The 20,392-nt window shown below is 38.2% G+C and overlaps 1 protein-coding gene across 3 annotated transcripts in view; it reads left to right on the top strand.

The window, feature by feature from the left end:
* The window catches only part of CCNY (cyclin Y), a 120,395-nt gene that overhangs the window by 68,747 nt on the left and 31,256 nt on the right, over positions 1 to 20,392 (top strand). The window contains exons 2-4 of one of the 3 annotated variants that reach the window (XM_051802490.1): positions 3,079 to 3,153; positions 8,855 to 8,889; positions 19,303 to 19,403. In XM_051802490.1, coding sequence (XP_051658450.1) covers positions 3,079 to 3,153; positions 8,855 to 8,889; positions 19,303 to 19,403 — 211 coding nt within the window. The other 2 variants (XM_051802491.1, XM_051802492.1) reach the window with 2 other exon arrangements.

Below are 20,392 nucleotides of genomic sequence, written 5' to 3' on the forward strand. Positions count from 1 at the left end.
TTTCCTATTATGGCTGGTTTTCATGGTAGTTTTCAAATACTAAAAAATGATACTAGTAACACTAAAGCAGTATGAATATATTATTTTCTTTAGGATGGAATTAACCTTTTGATGGATAATGCTCTTTGGTGATAAGTTACAAGCTTCAGCTATCTCTATATCTGCAGTTTGATCTCTTTTCTTCTGTAACGTGATTTCTAGTGACAGATCTGTAAGAACCCGTTGCCACGTTCAAAAAGACACTTGTTTTCAAGCTGTGCAATGATTTAAGACATCTAAGAACAACCAGAGACTGAAATCTTACTCACATGTTAGGAAAATTCATCCATCCTAATACTCTTGTGTGCCAGCAGTGGTGGCCTGCAGTGACATGGTCTCACTGGTGGCCTGTGGGGTGTTTGGATTTCTCTAACGCTTGTCCTTGGAGCAGCTGGGAGTGGCTGAGTTGCAGATACACACCTAACAATGCTTTCTTCTGCCTGTAAACCCACGAGACCTGTGCTGTTCCTCAGAGGGAGGTGGGCAGCCAGCCTCTCTCGGCAGCACCTGTCCTCTTCTGACCACCTTGTGCTGGGTAAAACAGGCTTTATCATTCCCCTTACTCATGTTCTCCTCCTCTGATTTTTGTGCAGGCAGTTTGAGAAAGGCAGATGGATGTGTTTGGTGGTTGCTGTTGCTGGGGAGGATGTGAGAGAAGGGATGTGGAAGGAAGAGGACATGTGGTGCTTTGTGGGGTTCAACGGTGGGGAAGAGCCCCAGTTGCTCCCTGGCTGTGGGCAGCTGCCTCTCCCGAGATGGTTCAAAATCCCTGGACTGGCCTCTTGCAGCTGCTGAGATGGGGTTTTGCTGACCTTCTTTCAGCTCTTGTCAGAAGACTAACAGTTTTTCTGAAAGACAGACTTTTAAGTCCTCTGTTGGTTTACTGCTTCTGCAAAATAGCCTTTTGTAGCATAGGAATCTTAAAAGAGATTAAACTTGACTGCAAGATGTAGCAATTGTTTTTTCTTTCTTTTCAGCCCTGCGAGCAAACTGTGAGTCTGTACCAGGTTGTTATTACTCCTTGAACAGATAATTTTCTAGGCTTGAAGGAACAAAGTGCTTTTCTGTTTTCCATTGTTTTGTAAGCTGGATTCAATTTCATGTTGCTGGTCCTGTTTTATTGACTGAATTTGCACTGCTGTACTTCGAAATATTTGCAGAAAAAGTATCTGTAGTGGTTTAAAAGTGGGTTTTTTTTATTGTGATATATTGTGCTGTTTCATAAAAGATGACGATGATAAAAGACAACGTATTTTGCATTTTACATGCTGATTACTCTTCACTTAATGAAAAGCATCTTGAATTCAGCTTAATGGAAAAACTGTCCTGAAATGGGAAACAGTCTTTACCAGCACTATCTCTGTGGGTGATTATTTTTTAATTCTGTATATCTAAGTGAGATGCAGTGAGTAACATGAAAACATTCTAATTCACAGCCCTTTGAAGTCAGAACTCCTAGCTTAAGATGACATTCCTAGGATCTTCTCCAGATTTGTCTGTGGTTTCTGGGAGTATCAAAATGGCTTTCCCTTGAAATTCCTGGATTTCTTTTCTTTTGTGGCATTGATGATGATGATAATGATAATAATAATAAAAAGATTTTTTTGCAACTGAGGGATTTTACTTCTGTCTTTCTGGGTTCTTCCATGTAGGAAAGAAGATAATGTTTTTTCCAAAAGTTATGCCCAGGTAGCAGCAGCATGTCGGGCTGCTCATCTCATGGGCTGAAGAATGCAGGGAGATGAAAAGAAAACCAAGGGAGCATAAAAGGGAAAAATATGAACAGAAAGCACATTTGTAGAGAGGTGTGTGGTCAGGAGAAAAAAGCAGGGAAGTGGAAGACCTAGTAAATTATTAAATAAAAGGGAAAAGGAGAGCAGAGTATGGTGATGGATGGTGAAGGAACAAAGAGATTTGACCCCTGGACGAAAAGACTTTGTTTTGTTTTCCTAAGACCTGGGGATTAATTTCCTGTTTTGCTGATCTTTTACGGAGATATAAAAGGAGAGTGAGAGAATTTTAGAAAGCCTGGGATAATCACAGAAGAGAAACATAATAGTGCTCATATGTGATCTCACATAAATGCCTGCATCAAATGCAAGAGAATGTGTATTTGAAGATGAAGAGAATGTTAGAGTACCAAAGTCGAGATAGCAACACTGGGAGAGCAAAGAGATGCAAAAAGATTATGTACTATTTTAGTAGCATGTTTTCCAGTGGATATAGGCATGTAAGCTTTGACAAACTGGTAGTGGAGAGGAATTTGGGAATAAGTAAATTCAGTGGGTTTTATCCTTGATAGGGAAAATAGCATTCATAGAAGTTTGTATAGTGTACAATAGATTTCAATTTTTGGCCTGGTAAATGTTTTTTAGGAATGATTTGTTGTTGTTTTTGTTTGGGTTGTTTGTTTCTTTGTTTGTGGGGGAAGTTGTGTTTTTGTTTGTGTGTTTTATTGTTGTTGTTTGTGTTTTTCTTTTTTTTTTTTTAAGTTGTTACAGCAAGGAATATGTTAATCTGTGAAAGTTCCAAGTTTTTCTAACCCTGACCATTTAAAACACCCTGGCCTAGGTTTGTTTACATTGCAATAACTACTTCTTTTAATCCTGTCTAATCTTGGAAACTTGTCTGTCTTTAGAGGGTTGTGCATTTGTTTGCAATACTTAATTCTTCTATAATTACATACAACAAGCTGTGTTCCTGTGCTAATCAATGGTTTTGGGGCATGGTGAGAAGAAAAAGATGGTAAATGGGAAATTCCTGATTTCTTGTGTACAGACTTCTCAAGCTTCTTTATCTGTCTTAATCCAAAAGCAACCTTAGAATTGAAGTCTAATCCCAAAGCTGTGTTGATGTAAATGATTTACATGCCAAAAAGAACCACTTGTGCGAGGAAGGATAAAAAAATGGACCTCAAGATGGATTTTGTTTTACAGTAGCTGCTTAAGTATGTAAACTTGGTCTTATTGAAAAGAACGAGAAAGTCTGTGTATGCCATTGGATAATCATAAATGTTTTTGTGCTGTTCTTTCTTTCCAGATTTGAACATGGAATTCAACCCATCAGATCATCCACGGGCCAGTACAATATTTCTCAGTAAATCACAAACAGATGGTAGGTTACTGAATTTATTACAGTATTTGCTATTGCAGTTATCTGTAAAGCCTTTTTTAGCATGCATGTGATAGTCTTCTAATATATAATTGCCCCCTCCTCCCCAAAAAGAGGCATTTAGAGGCATCATGTTAAGAGTTTAAAGTGGTCACACCTTTAGTTAATTGTTTTGTCAGACCGATAGTACAAATATGGATAAAGATTAATATAATTATATTGAAAAAATATTTTCCCTAAATAAAAAATTTTCTGTGTATCTGTTTCTTGGCCTGTTTATTTTTAGTTTTTGTAAACTCTGAACATTAGGGCAAGCATCTGGTGAGGAAAGTATTTTATTGAGCAAATAGCTGTTTACATTAGCGAAGAGGACAGTCCAGAGTTTCTCTGGTATAGGTGATACTGTAAATGAGCTCAATACTAGATTTTAATAACAAAATGGCTCCCATCCTGCCCAAACATTCTCTCTTCTTTCATTATGGATTTGATATAATTATATATTTGGAGTTTGGTTGTTTTTTTTTTTAATACATGGACAAAACAACCGCTCTGAAATTACATCTGCCAAACAAGCCTCCTGATAGAGTCAGTACAATAGAAGCCATTTATTCTGGCTCTTTCGTTCCCTGTTGGACGTGTGTGACATGTTGTTTTAGAAGCAGATGAATAATCGATGCAAAACACATTATTTTCTGTGAAGACTTTCAAAGCAGTTTCTGAATTGTAATCCTGACTGTTCAGTATGAATTCTTTGTCCTCCTTTTTGCTGCCTGTAAATGCCGCTTTTGATTTACATAGTAAATTGCAGTGTCAAACACTTGAAAAATAATGTAGTTTTCACTTACTGTATATTTTTTACTAATTTTTGAGCATGACTAGAACAAAGAGGATATACATTTAGGCCCTAATTGAAGAGTTGATTATGTGAGTACCTCTTTTGCCCTTCAGACTGTCCTTCTGAATTCAGCCGTGGTTCTGTCAGTGCCTCATCATATGGTTTTGGATGTGATTTACCATACTAATCTGGTTTGGTAGTCTGTAAAATGAGTGTGATAATATTTCCATAGTACCTTGTATTATGAAGATTGATGTCTGTTTTATAGTGATTTTGCAGTGTTCTGAAACTATTTAATCCCATATGGGTGCTACTTATTTCTTGTTACAGCTTGTTGAAAGAAAGGACAAGGTGTACCCAAGTCCAACAAACTAAAATTTTGACCAGATCAGATGGTTATTCTTTCTTGTAGTAATAGTGGTCCATTTATTGCAGTATGGAGTTAATTTTAAGCATTTTATAAAAAATGACAGTTTACACTCATGCTAGAGTTGGTCTATGAAGCTTTGTTCTAGTTTAAGTAATATGAATAACATATTTTTGAGTAAGAACAATGAATTTAGTGAAGTGCTATAGAAATGTTATCAACGGGAGTGTAAGATCAGTTCAGCTGTCCTTGATCACACTGGAAAAAATACAAAGGCTATTTTGTTTGTACGAAAGAAAAAGGATTCTGCAAACATTTATCTACTGATGTATTGCCAAGAACCATCCCGTTCTGGTGGGACAACTCACAGTCATAAGCATTTTGCTTGGCTGTACTTTGGTCCCCTTTTTGAACCAGCTGAGCTGTAGGAGTTACTGCACTGTTCAAGGATGTTGCCTAACACCAAAATCCAGTGCAATGCTTGTGAAAGGGAAAATAAAAGGGGGTTTTAGGGTGTGGAGGCTTGTATTCTGACAGCCTCCTGTGGAGTCTATGGGACCCCCAAGACTTCTTAAGACCATGTAGAAGAGGAGAGCTGAGCTGGTAATGTTGAAAACACCTAACTAAGGCATGTAACTACCTTGCTCCATTACTTGTATAGTATTGGACTGGTAAACCTCCCTGTTGACTGTAAGTGAAAATATGTATATAGATAAGACCTGTGGACATCTAAAATACACAGAGTCAATGGCATCAGGATTCCAGGTTTCATCCAGGATCTGGCTGTGACTGTGAGTGTGCCTCACATGGTTTCACAGTGGGAAATGGCCAAGTCCATCACTACCAGCTAGAGGGACTTGGCAGCGTTGCCTTCTGGCAGTTCCACGTTTGGCTTGCTAGTAGCCCTGTACTCTTTCAGCCTCACTGGTAGTCTTTTAGTGTGTCCTGTCACAGGAGCTTGGCCTGGTTGTGATCAACATGTAAGCGAAGAGCAACAAGCTGATTACCCCAAATATAGCAAGACAGGACATGACAGCTCTGTTTATTACGTGATCTCCAATTCCCTTTGTGCTGTGTAGCCTGGATGCCATGCTAAGCATCTAAACTGTCCTGTCCCTATTAGTCAATAGTCTGAATGCATCCTTAATTACCTGAGCATTCAATGAATCTGTAGAAAAGGTAAAGTCACAATAAATATTAATTCCTTTCCTAGTTAAAATAGCTTTTCTAAATGTTTCCATCTCTTTGTGAGAATTTTTTAGGTGCTGAATCATACATGAGGAATTCTCCCTCTCTAGGGAGCTATTAAAGAATATAACCTTTTATGTCTTTAACTTCTGTGAGTGCTTTATGCAAGTTCTCCCTCATTTGCTGAGCGTGGCCTGTAAACTGGGTGGTCTAGATAACTGGAAAGCCATTCACTGTTTAGTGCGTGGCTGTGATTAAGCCAGGATTTCCAAACCTTAGCACTCCAACATTGTAACTTCCTTTCCTTTATGATGGCAAGGAGGCAATGGTTGCTCCTCCAGGGTGCTGGTAGTGATCTTTCCTGTCGATGGGTTCCAGAAGTCCATCTCTCCTAACTTAGACTGACCTTTACACATTCAGTGTACTGGCTAAATTTTGCATTATCAGTGCAACAATGGGCTTCAGACATTGTGTTTATGTAGGTGGATAGAAGTGGAGTAAACTGCACTTATTCTTTAAGGTTAACTAGGGCCAGTCTCCTTGTATAAAACAAAAAGAAATGAATTACCAGCTCCAAAATGTGAGACATTCTTATTGCTGTAATCCTCTTGTCTTTGGGTTAACATTAAGATAGTACAGAAATTACACAGCGAAAGTTTTTATTACAGCTCAATGAAAAATACATACATATGTGCATATACACACATGTGCACGTATGTGTGTGTGTGTATTCCCTCGCTCCCTGTAATTTCAGGATACTTTCCTACTATTGTGAAAGTTCAGCAATAACAGCTGAGAGTGCCTGCAGCAATTGGAACAGGTCATTGACCTTAGAATGAGGAAAACTAAGACAATTTGGCAGCATCTCAGGCTCCACTTGAAGAGTTCCATTCCAAATTTCAAGTTTCAAAATGTTAAAAGGAAAGTAGAAGTTTAATCATTTAAACTGACTTTAAATCTGTTCAGCTCTGTGTCATTAAACCCCCATACCTAAAACCCAAAAGCATGGAGTTGCAGTTAGGAGTTTGTGCTGCAAAATGCTGGTTAATTCTGACACAAAGGTCTGTTCTGCTGCAGACCATACTGAGCTGCGTGAGCAGTGCAAAGCATTTTTGAACTGACTGAAGCCAGTGGAATTATCTCTTTACAGTCATTTTAGCTTGGCAGGAATAGCCTTTTGCCTTGGGCAATAGTTGGCTTGCCCTTGTTTAAAGGGGAGGTTGTGGTCACAAAAGAGAGTAGTTGTGACCAAATGGGTTTCTACTATGCCCAGTTCCCCACTGGCAAATGTTCTGGAGGGAGCTGAGCCCTACACTGTGGCAGAGTGAGCCAGAAGCACAGCTGCCTTCTTGTAGTCCCTCATCCAGGCTAACTGAATTTCTGTTATATGGGGAAAATAGGGAAAGGAGGTCAGCATGATGCTTGGAAGGATGTGCAGCACAAGAAATGCTTGAGCAGGAAGAAGTGAGGGATGTGTATAAATATGTTAACATATTCTTCTGGAGACTGGAAATAACAAATGGGATTGAGCTGTGAGTAATATGCTTACTTTGGGAAATAAATGATTGCACTTTTGTGGGGAATTGAATAATGGATACAAGACCAAATACAGAAGAAAAAACTAAAGAGAAAAAAAGGGAATTAAAGTGGAATTTGGAGTGTATGTGCAGGCTGTCTTTATAGGATTTTGTCCATAAGAACTTTGTATGAGGTATAATTATTTATGATTAAAACACTGTTAAATACTTATCTGTGTTCAATATTTCACAGTCCATAGGTGTTAACTTTGAGTTATATACTATATTAGGTTTGCACACAGCTTATCAGAATTGTTTACTCCTGTACATTGCAATATGTGATACTAGACAAATACTTTGGCTATTCTTAGGAGTATCTACCATCATTTTTTTGTTTCTCTTAGATGACTTATGTCTCTTGCTGATGATAAATGCACTGTGTGGAACTTAAGTGTAGTGCAGTGTTTTAGCAGTATTTCACGCAGTTTAACTATTTACTAGATTATCAGAATTTTTCCACTGTTCCTGTTTAATTCTGTTTCTTATACAATGTCCGTAATTGTGGATCTGAGCATATTCTAAGTGACATGGCTAACATCTGTCATGTGTGATTCTCCTTTCTGCTCCCTGGGAGGAAAATTATGTAAGGATTTTTAAAAGTTTTTTCTTATTTTTTTAATTTTCATTTTATGTCTGCATTAAACACAATTATTTCACAGTATTCACACATAGAGCCTTGTTTGTGTGAGATTGCTTGCTTATAATAAATCACAAATAGTGGCTTTGCATCCAACAGGGAATGGACAGGCTATCCCACCATTATGAACACTCTTTTTTTGCTAAGTGTATTGGGTTGCATAGCTTTCAAATCATGGTGCACCAAAGTGCATTTAATCACCTACAGCATGAAACCATTATTATTTTAATCCTGCAGTTTGATTTATGTGTTAGTTGCCTCCAGACTTGTATCCTAAATGCTGTGGTATTTTCACTGGAACAGAGCTCTGCAGGCCCTCTATGGGGTGAGTTAATTGGGAAGTGCTTTAAAAAAAATTAAATAGAGTATATTTAATCAGCTGTAATAAGCATTTGCCTGACAGTTAAGACTCTATATATCTATCTCCCTTTTGTTGCTGTTTACTTTCTGACTATTTTGGCTAATTGTGGCTTTGACTTGCAACCATTGCTTGTGGTGACTGGTTCATGCTCACCAAAGTTAATACATTTTCATTGTTACATCCAATATGAGTAATAGTTTCAGGGTTGCACCTGATCATTATAGAAGACAGTGGTGTAATACATATGGTTTCAAGGCCCCTCCGTGGGAGTTAGTGCACAGTAAGCTGTGATGAGAATTTGCTAACTCCGTGGTGTAGCTGTTTAGGTGCTTTCATACCTGCAAGGGAGCGTAGGCCACTTTGCAGCAAGGTACCTTGCATGAAGACACTGGTGGCTCAGGAGTACCCACACAGAGAGCTGGTGAAGGATGGCTAAGCCATTGCTAGCTTGGACTGTAGCTCACTGCATATTAACTTTCCCATGCGGACCAGCACCTGGTGAAGTACCCAAATGGATGAGAATTTTAACCCATCACCACACTAGTGAGCACAAACGCCTTTTTGCATACAAATGTATGTTCCTTCTGTGTTTGCTAATGAATATACTTGGTTAGTGCAAAAGCAATTCTGATGTTGCACATAGATAGTCTCCTGTTCTTTTTATTATAAATGGTGTATAAGAAGCTTAATCGGGAAAAATAGTCATGTAATATTTCTATCATATTTTGTGTTTTTGCAGTGAGAGAAAAACGCAAGAGTCTCTATATAAACCACGTAAGTGAAAATGCCTCGCTATGCAGCTTTCTCCTTGTTGTCTATATTATACAGTAAATAAGAGTTATGACAATGATTTCCATATTGGTGAGTGGGTGCTGATGCTTCACATGTTTGTTCTGCATCAGGATCCAGAAGTATAGGTCTCAGGTATTGAGTTAGTGGAGCAAACCTGTTGGTTTGAAGACAGTATCATGCTCACAACCAGTGTATGAAGGTGACTGATACATGGGAAAAAGAGCTGCACACATTAGTATGATTTTTAAAATTATTATAGACACTCTCAAAACTTTAGATTACATTTGTATGCAAGTTTGCATTGGCAGAGAGCTGCAGCATTTGATATTTACACAGTTGTTCTGAAGTGCCTGATCATTGTTGATGTGATGTAAATGTGGATTGACATGTGGTACATGCTGAGAATGAAGATGGGGGTTTGATATGCTTATATACCCCTGGGAATTTTTCAATTCAGTTCTCTTCTGTTTGAATCAAATTCTTGGTGAAGCTGAGGGCAAATCCCCTGTAGCCTGTTTTGGGTACAGGACCAGGCCCTTTGCCTCAGTTAGTATTGTTTGTACTACTGAAGCTACTTGGAACCAGGGTGGTTCCAAGTATGTGAAGCCTTGTACTGAAATATCTGGAGTCATGGCTCAGTAAAAGTGAGAAGGGAAATAACTAGTTGTCTACCAGGTGCTATTTGCCTTTAAGGTGAAACGAAGTTCTTAAGTTCCTCTCTATCTGGAAATACAGACTGTCTTTTAATTTTTAAGCCACTGCAGCCGCTGAAACAAACAGATGTGGTTTATAACCTCTTCATCCCTTTGTGCTGGGGCAAATGTTTGTCTAGCTCCAGGTAAACTGGATTGGAACACAAATGCAGGTAGATTCAGCTAAAAGCTGAAATGGGGCTCCTAAATGTGATTTGCTCCAGGGCTTGCACCTGCAGAAAGGGAAGGAGCCGTGAGGGCAGGAATGAACTGCTGAGTGGGGTGAGAAGGCAGGACTGCTTCATTTGTTGGCAGAACTGGTTTGTGGGGAGTGTTTCTGAAACTACTGCCTGGCTTCAAAAGCAAGCATAGATCTTCAGTTTCCCAAGAGTTAAGATTCTGAGAAGTCATGAGATACTGTGAGGCTTATAAAAGCCTTAAAGTTGGCCCCGCTGGGTTACCAGATATTTTTTGTGCTTATCTTCTATTCTCCTGTAAAACATTTCCATTGTTTATAATACATGTGAGGGTGGTTTGCAGAGCAATTCTCTTCTTACAAAATTACTTGTAAAGCTAATGCACTGGGTTCCTGTAAACTTAATAATGTGTGCTCAGTAACTTCCAGCATACTTTTAAAAAAACCCTCAAACTTGAAGGTTTATATGCAAAAAAATAAATAAATTAGTCTTTAGACATTGCAAAGCAAGGTATTAACTGAGTTTCTGTGACAGTCCACCTGTCATGGATGAAATTCTCATGTGTCCTGAATCATTTCATATGTAAAAGATGTGATCTGTGCTAGGCAGATTGTGAGTGGATTCCTCCAGCAGATTGAACAAAGATGACTATTGCAGATGCTGCAGGAAGCACACTATTGCAAACCCTAGTATAAGGTGTTCTTAGGCAATGCTGGACGTGTTACAGAAAAGGGAAGGGTGATCACTGAGGAGTCATGTTGTTGGGAGCTCAGTGTAGCAGCTTATGCAGCTGATACCCTAAGCACTGTACTTCTTAATTTTTGGTTTGTTTGTTTTTTTTGGTTCCCCCCACTTCCCCAAGTGTAATTCAAAGCATTGGCTGAGGTTTAAGTAGTGTGAACTTCCCTCGATACTCTGGTTTACTGTTTCCTTAAGTCTCACTTCTTTGTACTTACAAAGTACTTCGTCTGAATTATAAAGCTAAAAATAACCTTTATGAAGCTGAAGTCCCTTCTCTGTGTGTGTCCTTACAAGGTAGTTAAGTTTTTTAGACCATACTCATAGATAAACTGTATTTTCAAATGTGACCTGTGATATTTAAGTTGTCCTTTCAGCACACCTGAGAGTATTCATTCAGCACCTGCTAAATTTTCAGTCTGCTAAAGCTAATGCACAAACCGTTGATCACTTTTGGAAGGGGTAGCTGTGGCTTCTAACTGGCAACTGTGTTTAGGTTTTCAGACTTCAGGGAACCATTTTCCTAGACCACCTTGTTGGAAGAAATTTAAGGAATAACTTAGATTTAACAAATGTATGTGACAAATGATGGGTTGTATTTACATGGTGAGTTTGTGATAATACCCTATTGGTTGATCAGTGCTTTTCCACTGTTACTCAGTGTGTGCTAATGCATTTGTAACAGAAGCTATTGCTACTCATCTGTTTCCCTGTTGATGTGAAGTGCTTAGTCCTCACATCTGCTCTGGAGAAGACATGCCAGAGGACATAAATTTTGGAGTGTTGTTTTTGTCTTTCTTTGACAAGAACTCCTCATCATAATATGCAGCACTTTTCTGTGGTTTTTCCATAGCGTCATCTTTTTGTTGTTGTTATTTTTTATACTTATTCTCCTTTTGTGATAAATAACCAAGATGAGCAACAAAATATTTTTATCCTTTTCTGCAGTATCTGCACAACTGGTTATTTTGCAGGCAGAGTTGTATTTCTCCCGAGTGATCAGGATGGATGGCTATCAAGAGAACTGTCAAGAAAAGCTGTACTTTTTCTTTCCCTTCTTTTTTTTCCTTGCCAAGTTCTGTGTAGTAACAGATGAAAACAGTAGTTTATACAAGAGCAGTTTTGAAGTATTACCTATTAAAAAAATAATTAATATTGACTCTTCCTCATTTAAAATTTTTTTTTTCTCAGCATAGTCACACCACTGTTCTTTTCCTTTCTTACTTACTTTTTTTTTGTAGACATTTTATTTGGCTGAATAGTTTCCTTTGATCCCCAGATACAAATAGTGGGTTCCTGTTTTGATTTGTTATGCTTTGTCAAGGGCTGACAGTTGCCCTGTTTCAGATTCACCTTGTCAGTAGGTGTGATGGAAGAAACCAGCAGCTGTTCTTTTTTTTTGGGGGGGTGGGGAAGGAATGAAAGTCGGGGTGACAGAGTGCTATGGAGAAGCTGTCATCTCAGTCTTCCCACGGAGCCCAAGGAGACAGATGACAGGTTGGGGAATGGTGCTGGATCCTTTGCACCATTCTGGGTGCCAGAGTTCGCTACCTACAGTGTACTGTTTGCTTTCTTCCAGACTGTTTTAATCTGTAAGCAGTTGCAGCAGACTCTGCTTCCCTTCCCCATTGCACCGGCAGTTACTGTTTTTTGTTGTGCTTTTCATCCTGCTTCGGTGTGCTTTAATCTGCTTAGTTAGGCTGCTGAGGGGGATAAAGATCAGACTGAGATAGAGGCATTTCCTTTTTCAGAGAAGAGAGATTGCATCAGTATCTCTGCTTGTACAAGGAAAGCAAACAAGAAGACTTTTTATGTTTTTTGAGGAGGTGGTGGAGAAAGAGTGAATCTTTTATTATTGATTGCAGTATCTAATTCTTCGTACTGGGTGATTGGTTTTTTGCAGGGGAAAGGAGCAGGGCAGGGAGAAAAAAGATTGCTTTCTCCTTCGAGTTTTTCTAGAAATTTTCCCTTTCAGATAAGGTGAAAATGCTCTGTTAGCGCAAGTAGTTTCTTCTCTTCTTGACAAGATACACTCTTAAAATTGTGTTTATAAACAGTAATATCCAGTAAAAATAAAGGGATATTTTTTGCCTGTTGGAATATTTTTGAAGGAAGATAAAGGGTAGGAAAAGGGAGATAAGATAAAGGGAAGTAATATCTCACTTTCACATATTTTTAATTCTGGAGACTCTTCACTAGCCTTGTAGCAACAGCGTCTTTTCTGCATTGTCTTTTTTAGGGATCTGGACATGACTTCTGCTGTCTGCTTCCCTATTGTAAAACTGCTAGGCATGTGACTGATAATCAAACACTTTCAACTAGTGATTAAAGAGTAAATAAGATACTTGCTGAAGTGGAAATGTAGTCTGAAAAGTAGTTTAATCCATGAAAAATGCAAAGCACAACATAAAATGTAAAATGTTGTTTTCGAGTGGACTGCCCAAGGCTGGCTATTGTAAAGGCTTATAATTGCTGTCAAATTCCTTAAGATATTTTAATTAACATTCCAAAGTATGAGAGAAGAACAGGATAAATGAGAAGATAGATTAGAGGCTTCTCAGGTGCTCTTGAAGTTCTCCTAGAGACTGTTTATTGTGATCTTTGCCCCTCTTCATTGCAAGATCACTGAAAAACAGGTCTAGAGGGGACCTCTGTAGATCACCTGGTCACAGATTCCCTGTACTGATGCCATTCCTAATAGATGCTGTTTAAGATTCTTTTTCAGGCACCTAGTAAGCTAGAATTAACAGGTTTTCTTTAATGGCTTACCTAAACATACTGTTTGAAATGTGTTTTTCTAATGTCTTTCAGCTCCTTGCTCCTTTTCCTGTCCTCCAGGGTGAAAAATTTTACTTCTTCCGTCAACCTCAAGGCAATAAGTTGTATGAAGTGACAAACTTTTTTAAGGGGAGGAACAAAAGATAACTTTTAAGGTAGAATCAGAACATGCAGGGGAGTTCTTTTACAAGGTGCTGTGTAATACTTGCTCTGCTGGAAGCATAGTAAAGTCCCTCTGGTCAAATTGCACAACACTAGCAATTACATGCTTTGTAAATATAAGCCTTTGAGCTGATTTTAGTGTTCAAAGAAATATTTAATCCTTCAGGTTTGTAAAGCAGGGTGTTTTATCAGTGGTTAAGTAGGGCCTGTGTGTGCTGCACAAGGGTTTACCAATGGTTGCTGAGCTCCCCAAGAGCTCAGTTGTTCACTGACAGAGTTTTCTGTAGCTGACATGAGTAAGGACAAGCTTTGAGAGCAAAAACCTTGCAAGTGCAGATCTAGTCTAAGCCATCAGTTTTGGACATTATCAAACATTTGCGAAACTAATCAACTGAGGACAAAGTTGAATCATGAGGTACAAGGGGTATTACTTCAGAGTGGTTGGACTAGATCTTTTTTTTAATTGTAGTTGTTGGCAGAGACAGGTGAGCATACAAGGGTGCAATTTCCTATTACTTTTGTTCAGGTGAATATATCCACCAAATTTAGACAATTTTGCTGTATTGATATTATGCAAAATGAAAATAAGTGCAGAGCTTTGCAGAGCCATGCAGAGAATTGTGTTGCATGGCTTGCTTGATTTTGGAAGCACTTTGTTGACCTGTAAAATCATGTTCCTTCTGTGAAAAATGTTGTCAGAACTAAATCATGTCCTGAAGCAACAGATCTTCAAGATAGGAACCTCCCTTTTCCAAGTCAGAAGCAGTCCTGGTGTTTTTGCTTGCTGTTGTAATTTGGCTTCATACGTACTTTTATATGCTAGTTTTGCCTTTTAACATCTTGGCCCTACCATCAGGCCCTACTGCCTGGAAGCTAATGGGCATGTCTCCACAGATGGGTGCAAGCAAGCCTCAATTGTTCCATGGAGGAAGTATTATTTAATAGTACCTTTTAAAATCATGCAGTAGCTTACACCTGGTTTGCTGGAAGAAGAGACAGTGCTGTCATTATTTAGTGCAGAAGCTCCAAATTATCTTTTGATGGACAAGTGCAAAAGAGCACTGGAAAAAGGCCGAAGCTCCTCTGTGAAACTGGAAGCTACCTGGCTGCAGTCCAGCACTGGTACAAAAGCTGTGTAGCTTCATTAGGGGACTGTTATGCCCAAATGAACAAATCCTGCTGAGCACCAGGGCAGAGAGCCACGACCTTCCTAGTGCTGCAAAAGAGGACAGAGCTGGCCAGTACCCCTTCTGGTCAGTTCTGAGTGTGGGTTTTGGTCAGTATGCACCCCGTTGTTAGGTGTTTCTACCCAACCTCCCCAAAATGACTACTTTAACAAAAGAAGTAGTAACGTTTTGTCCTTCCCCACAAATTTAGATTTAATTTCTAAGTGTATTTTGTGTATTCTCATTGTAAATTAGGAATTTGTTGTAATTCCTTTCACAGCAGGTACATAGAAGCAGTTCTGCAGAGCTTGTGTGATTTTAATGGCAAACTAAGCCATTCAATTCCTGATAAAATGTTTTTTATGTAAATTTCAAGTAAACCCTATCCTTCAAACATCTTAAAACAACTGGGATTTGGAAAATCGGTAAGTTTCAGCATGAAGCTGGAAGAAAAATAAAGCAGTGATGTTTGCTTAGTACTAGCTGTAGGAGGGGGGAAAATTACAAGTTTTGGAATCTAGAAACACCTGGCTTTAAATGGGAATACATTGTCTTGATTTCTTAGAGCATTTTATGTAACTTTTTCTATTATACATCCTTTCCTGTTATGGAAGTAATTCCAAAAAATACCCATTATTTTTATTGGCCTATAATGTCAACATTTCTTAGTGAATGTCTTTGGTTGAAATTAGAAAAATAGCAACTGCTTCTGGAATAAAGAGCTACAAATCCTCTCTACCAAAAGAAATCACCAGTGATAGAAAATTGGTCCAGAATTCGTCTCAAGAGGTTGTTTGGTCTGATTTCTTGTCTTAAGAGCAGAGAAACCTGTGGCTAAACTATTCCTGGCATATGTTTGTTTTACCTTTTCTTTACAACTTTCAGTGAGGGAGATTTTATCACTGCTGAAGTCATTCAAACTTTCTCTGTTATTAGAAAAAGGTGATGGTTTGGGATTTTTCTTGCCATTGCCTCCTCTCACACTTTCATGTCCAGTCTTAATTTTCTGTAGTTTAATATAAACCTGCTCTATGTTATCCCATCCATAATGGTCATGAAGAACAGTGTTCTCTTCTTTGAAACTCCCTTGAGCTGAGTGACTGAAGACCATTATTGTTGCTTTGTTCCTGGAGAAAACCTCTCCAGTCTGCTAGCTTTCCCTTCTAAATCAGGTTTTTCCAATCTCTGATTAATCTTTCTTCTCTGTCCTCCTGACTCTCTGAAATCAATTCATCTTTCTTGAAATACAGTGTTCAAAACAGCGCATAAAATTCCAGCTGAGCAGAGTGGACATGCACACTACCCTGTTGTATACATGGTAACTCTATAAATATTAAATTATGTTTTCCTTTTGTTTAGAAAAGTGTCCTCTGAAAGTTAATGCCAACTGCAAATTCAATAAAAAACCCTGGATACTGTTATCAAAGTTTGTACTCAATATTTTTCATTGAGTAGACCAAACCTCTGTGGAATGTCCCTTGCTTCAGCCTTCCAATTTGCAAGCAAAGCCTGGGTAACCAGGGTATAATTTTCCAAGAAGTTTTTACCTGCCATGTTTTCCTTGGCTTGCTCTTTGGGAATTTATGGGCGGTGAAGTTGGAAGTCTTGCTGAAGTCGTTAGACATAACATCTATGGAATCTCAGCTTGGGTACAAAAATAGTACTACTGCAACTTAAAGTATGTATAAAGTGAATCCTTCTTCGTAATCAATGAGGCGCTTTTGATTTGTGAATATTTGTAATAGCAGAGATTTTCAAGGCTCCACATGTGTCCTATGCTTCTGTTTGCATATGAAGGTTTACAAAAGGAGCTATACCAGTTGTTTCTTTTTCCCGTGTCAGCCTTATGGTGGGATAGAACCTGAAAAGAATCCCATTAATGTTAGAGGGCTTGCTAATTTCTTCAAAGGCTCTACAGTCCTTCTCAGCTCTCCTGATTTTTCTCAGTTAGAGCCTCTTTGATTGTCTAAATGGAAGATTTTTGTGATCAGATGTGATGGATTTGAAATACAAAGGCATTAAGCTCCTGTACAGTTTTGTCTGTGGACTTATCCCATTGAAATGGACACAGAAGGGAGTTTGTCTGTGGGATAGTGCTGAATACTGAGGTGATGCTTAGACACCTCTTTTGTCCGTCGCAAGGATGGAGAAGATTCCTGAGCAGCATTTTTATGAAGGTTGAAGAAAGAAAGCCTATTTGACTGAACTGTGGGACCTCAGATGTCTCCCAGCTTAGTCAAGCTAGAATATGGAACTGAGGGTGCTTTCCAGTAATTAGGAGAAGGCAGAAAATTGTTACCTGATGCACCAAATGACTGCAGTTGGACATCAGAGTAGAAGCTGGGAATGTTGAGCTATCGATACATTAGTTATTTGCATGGCACAAATGTGTGTATATATACCCAAGAGAGCAACTTTACATTTGGCACCATTCTTCAGGCTGGGAGAGGTGCTCCTTCCTGCCAACTTGGTACAAACAGAAAGTGAGGCATGAGAGGCCACTTATTTTCCTGAAGTGTGAAAAGTTCTAAGCCTAATGAAGTGTGATGTGGGCTGAAAATCCACAAAGAGTTTTGTTTCAGAAATAAGGTGTGTGGCTCTAATTTGACATGTGTCAAATGTTAGAGTGCTGTTTACATAAGAAAATTTAAATCTGATAGTGGTGTTGCTACAGAGTTTTCTGTCTTTCACTTATGCTTCCCTTGAATGAATCCAGTCCATTTATCTTAAATTTTATCTAAAACTTTAAAACATGTTGACACTTAAAATGCAGAATGAAAACTTTCCATATGCTTTTTTAATTTTTTTTAATAATAGTACTGGATGTCTGTACCGCTCCCTTTTTTTTCCAAACGCTAGACAGTCTCATTTTCACTGGGTTTCAAGTTACTTTGCCTTTATCTTGCCTGTGGAAGGTACTCAACAGATGAATCCAAAAATTTGAACTAAACTGTGGTAGAATAAAAGCTATAAAGCACCAGTGCCCTAGTAATTCTGTCTGTATGCATCATGCTAGATAATACATTTTATGTCATTAATGTTTCCAGTGCTTCTAAATTTTCTCTTGGTTGCCTTGCTTAACATATAATAGGTTGGAAGGTAAATAGATTGTCAGCTTCCAATTACTGCAAAGTATCTTTCCAAGTTCCTGGAGAAATTTTGAAGGGGGATGATTTTAATTTTCTTGGTAAACTTTTTGCCTTCAAAAAAAACCCAGTTTAACCTACAATTTTATTTGTCACATGAGGGACTTTGATAGGATTTGTTGGTGAGCTTTCAGATAATTTGAATGTAATTTTTCTACTATTGTGACAGCTTCAGATAATGATTTTTTCAATTAATAGAAGACTTTGTATGGTTTTTTACTCATACCTGGGAAATATAGAAAGATGAATTAGATGCATGTAGGTTTTACCAGAAGCCTGTCTCTCTGTGTAATGAGTGTCGTTAAGAAGTCTGCTGCCTATGGAAAATGGAGTTAGTGAGATGGTGCATGCTGGCACTTGTAGTAATATCTGTTTTGGGAATTGGGCAGGGGAAGATGTACTGAGGTAGGACTCATAGTGTTGTATCCTAGATACCCAATTGCTCTGGGCTAGTAAATGCCTGTGAGTTCCACTGATGGTATTGACATTGGTCTCTCCACTGAAACACTGGAAACAACATTAATTGTACGACAAAATTTCTATGCTGATGTGCCAACTGAATTTTAAACCTCTTCTGTTGCAAGTTAACTGTGTCATTTGACTGGTCTCGACATTCCTGACATAGGTTCTTGGTCAAGTTACTCAGTAGTGTAGATGGAATAAGCAAGGATAAAATCAAAAAGGGTTAATGATTGTGATAAGTATTAGCTGATGTGATGAAACTGTTCTCATTAGACTGGTGGAGTGCAGGCTGCTCTAAACAGCTGATGGAGAAGCCCTTTCAGCAAAAAAATCTTCAGAAATATGTAGTGTTGTCAAATGCCAGGTTTTTTTTGGCTGAGTTCTCCAGTGTTTCCTACGGTAGTACAGAAAAAGCTTTTGAAAATAATATATTTGAAAAAAATATACTGAAAGCCTTTTCTGTTAAGAGATACGTTTCTTTTTTTCTTTTTTTATTTGTATATTTTATACACTTTCTTTTATATCCTTCGATCAGTTTCTTTCCTTTCCGATAACAGTCTGTTATCGGTGAATTATTTTTTCCTGAACCTTCCCTAGGACTTGTTTGTTTGGGGCTTTGAAATTTTTTTTTTCTCCAAGCATGGTTTTATATCTGTTGCTAAATCAATGTTCATTACTAACACGATTTCTTTTTCACTCTTCCACTTACTCTTTTGGAATGAGGACAGAAACATAGGTCTTGTTCATCTTTGCTTTCCAAGTGTATGTATGTATTTGAGTAATTCTGCACAAAAAGTTTTGCATGGTTTTGGGGAAGGAGGGACGGAGGGGAGTTTGGGACTTGAAAGCATTAGTCAAGTCTCAGGCAGGAATTGTTGTGACTTTTGCAATGGTGATTATTTCTGAACTTTCTGAACTGCTTCAAAACGCGATCACATTACTGTGTGCATCATTGTGAGAGACAGAAATTTGTCTTTATTTAATTCTTACATCTCCCTACAAATATGCTTGGGTATTACATAATTGCCATTGTTCTTTTGCATGTTTTTCATAGCATCCTCCTGGGCAGTTGAGAAGGAAGTACAGTTCCTGCTCCACTATTTTCCTGGATGACAGCACAGTCAGTCAACCAAACCTCAAGTATACCATCAAATGGTGGGTTTTACAATTTATTTGGTTTTGCTAGAACAAAATATTTATGCATTTATATATTTATGTATATATATTTCTGAACCATTACTAAGCAAGCTTCAAAGTTTTTAGTTTTTGAAGTAGTAAATTTATTTAATCAGTCATGCTCGAGTTAGTGAATAGTATGAGCAATGGATATTACTCATAGGGTAGGTCAGAAAGCAGCAGTTAAGGATCTCATATTTCAGCAGCTGAAATCCTTGTGCTTCAGCATTCAATGCTTTGGAGGAGTCCTAAAAACTTTGGTGTGCTTGTTTATTCAGAATTTTGGAATTATATGAAATTGAAGAGTTTGCATGAGAAAATACTCATTTGCTTAGCTTCTCTTTCAGTTTTCTGTTTTAAATGGAAACTCATTGCCTCTGGATTCCTTTCCTTATTAAATACTAGGGCACTGGACATTTATTACAGAGCAGTGAGGAGCTTTGTATGTGATGTACACATGGGCTTACCCTTGGGTAATGTCTCAGATGAGCATTTCAGGTTTCACTGGTGCCTTTTTTACATTTGCAGAGAAATTAAATTGATGTTTGTGGGGTATTGTTCTTTACATTTTGTACAGTAAGGGGAAAAAAGAGAGGCCAAATTCTCAGGCATTTTATGCTGTTTGTTCATAGTTACTGATAGCCTCGCTTGACTTGTCTGTGGGCTGGTTACCTTGGTGTACTCAAGTGCAAAAATTTATTAAGTCAATATTTGTGTTGCAAAGATAGTTACATGACAGACTAACACATACAAAGTAGTTTGTAATGTTGGTGGTCACTAAGGCAGCTCTTAATTTTTCTGTGTAAGGAAAAAGGAGGGGAAAGGAGAAGAGCTTTGCAGTCAAGTTGACTGATTCTTCGTCAGCTATTCTTGTCTGAAAGATAGTCTTGCTTTTTGTCAAGTTTCTGTAATTAGTAACTTAAAAATAGTTCTGATGAATACTGGAAAATGGTTTTTCATTTTTGGGG

This window comes from Manacus candei, unplaced genomic scaffold (genome assembly GCF_025592945.1).
Source record: "Manacus candei isolate 608988 ecotype Guabito, Panama unplaced genomic scaffold, ASM2559294v1 h1tg000056l, whole genome shotgun sequence".
NCBI classification, from domain to species: Eukaryota; Metazoa; Chordata; class Aves; order Passeriformes; family Pipridae; genus Manacus; species Manacus candei.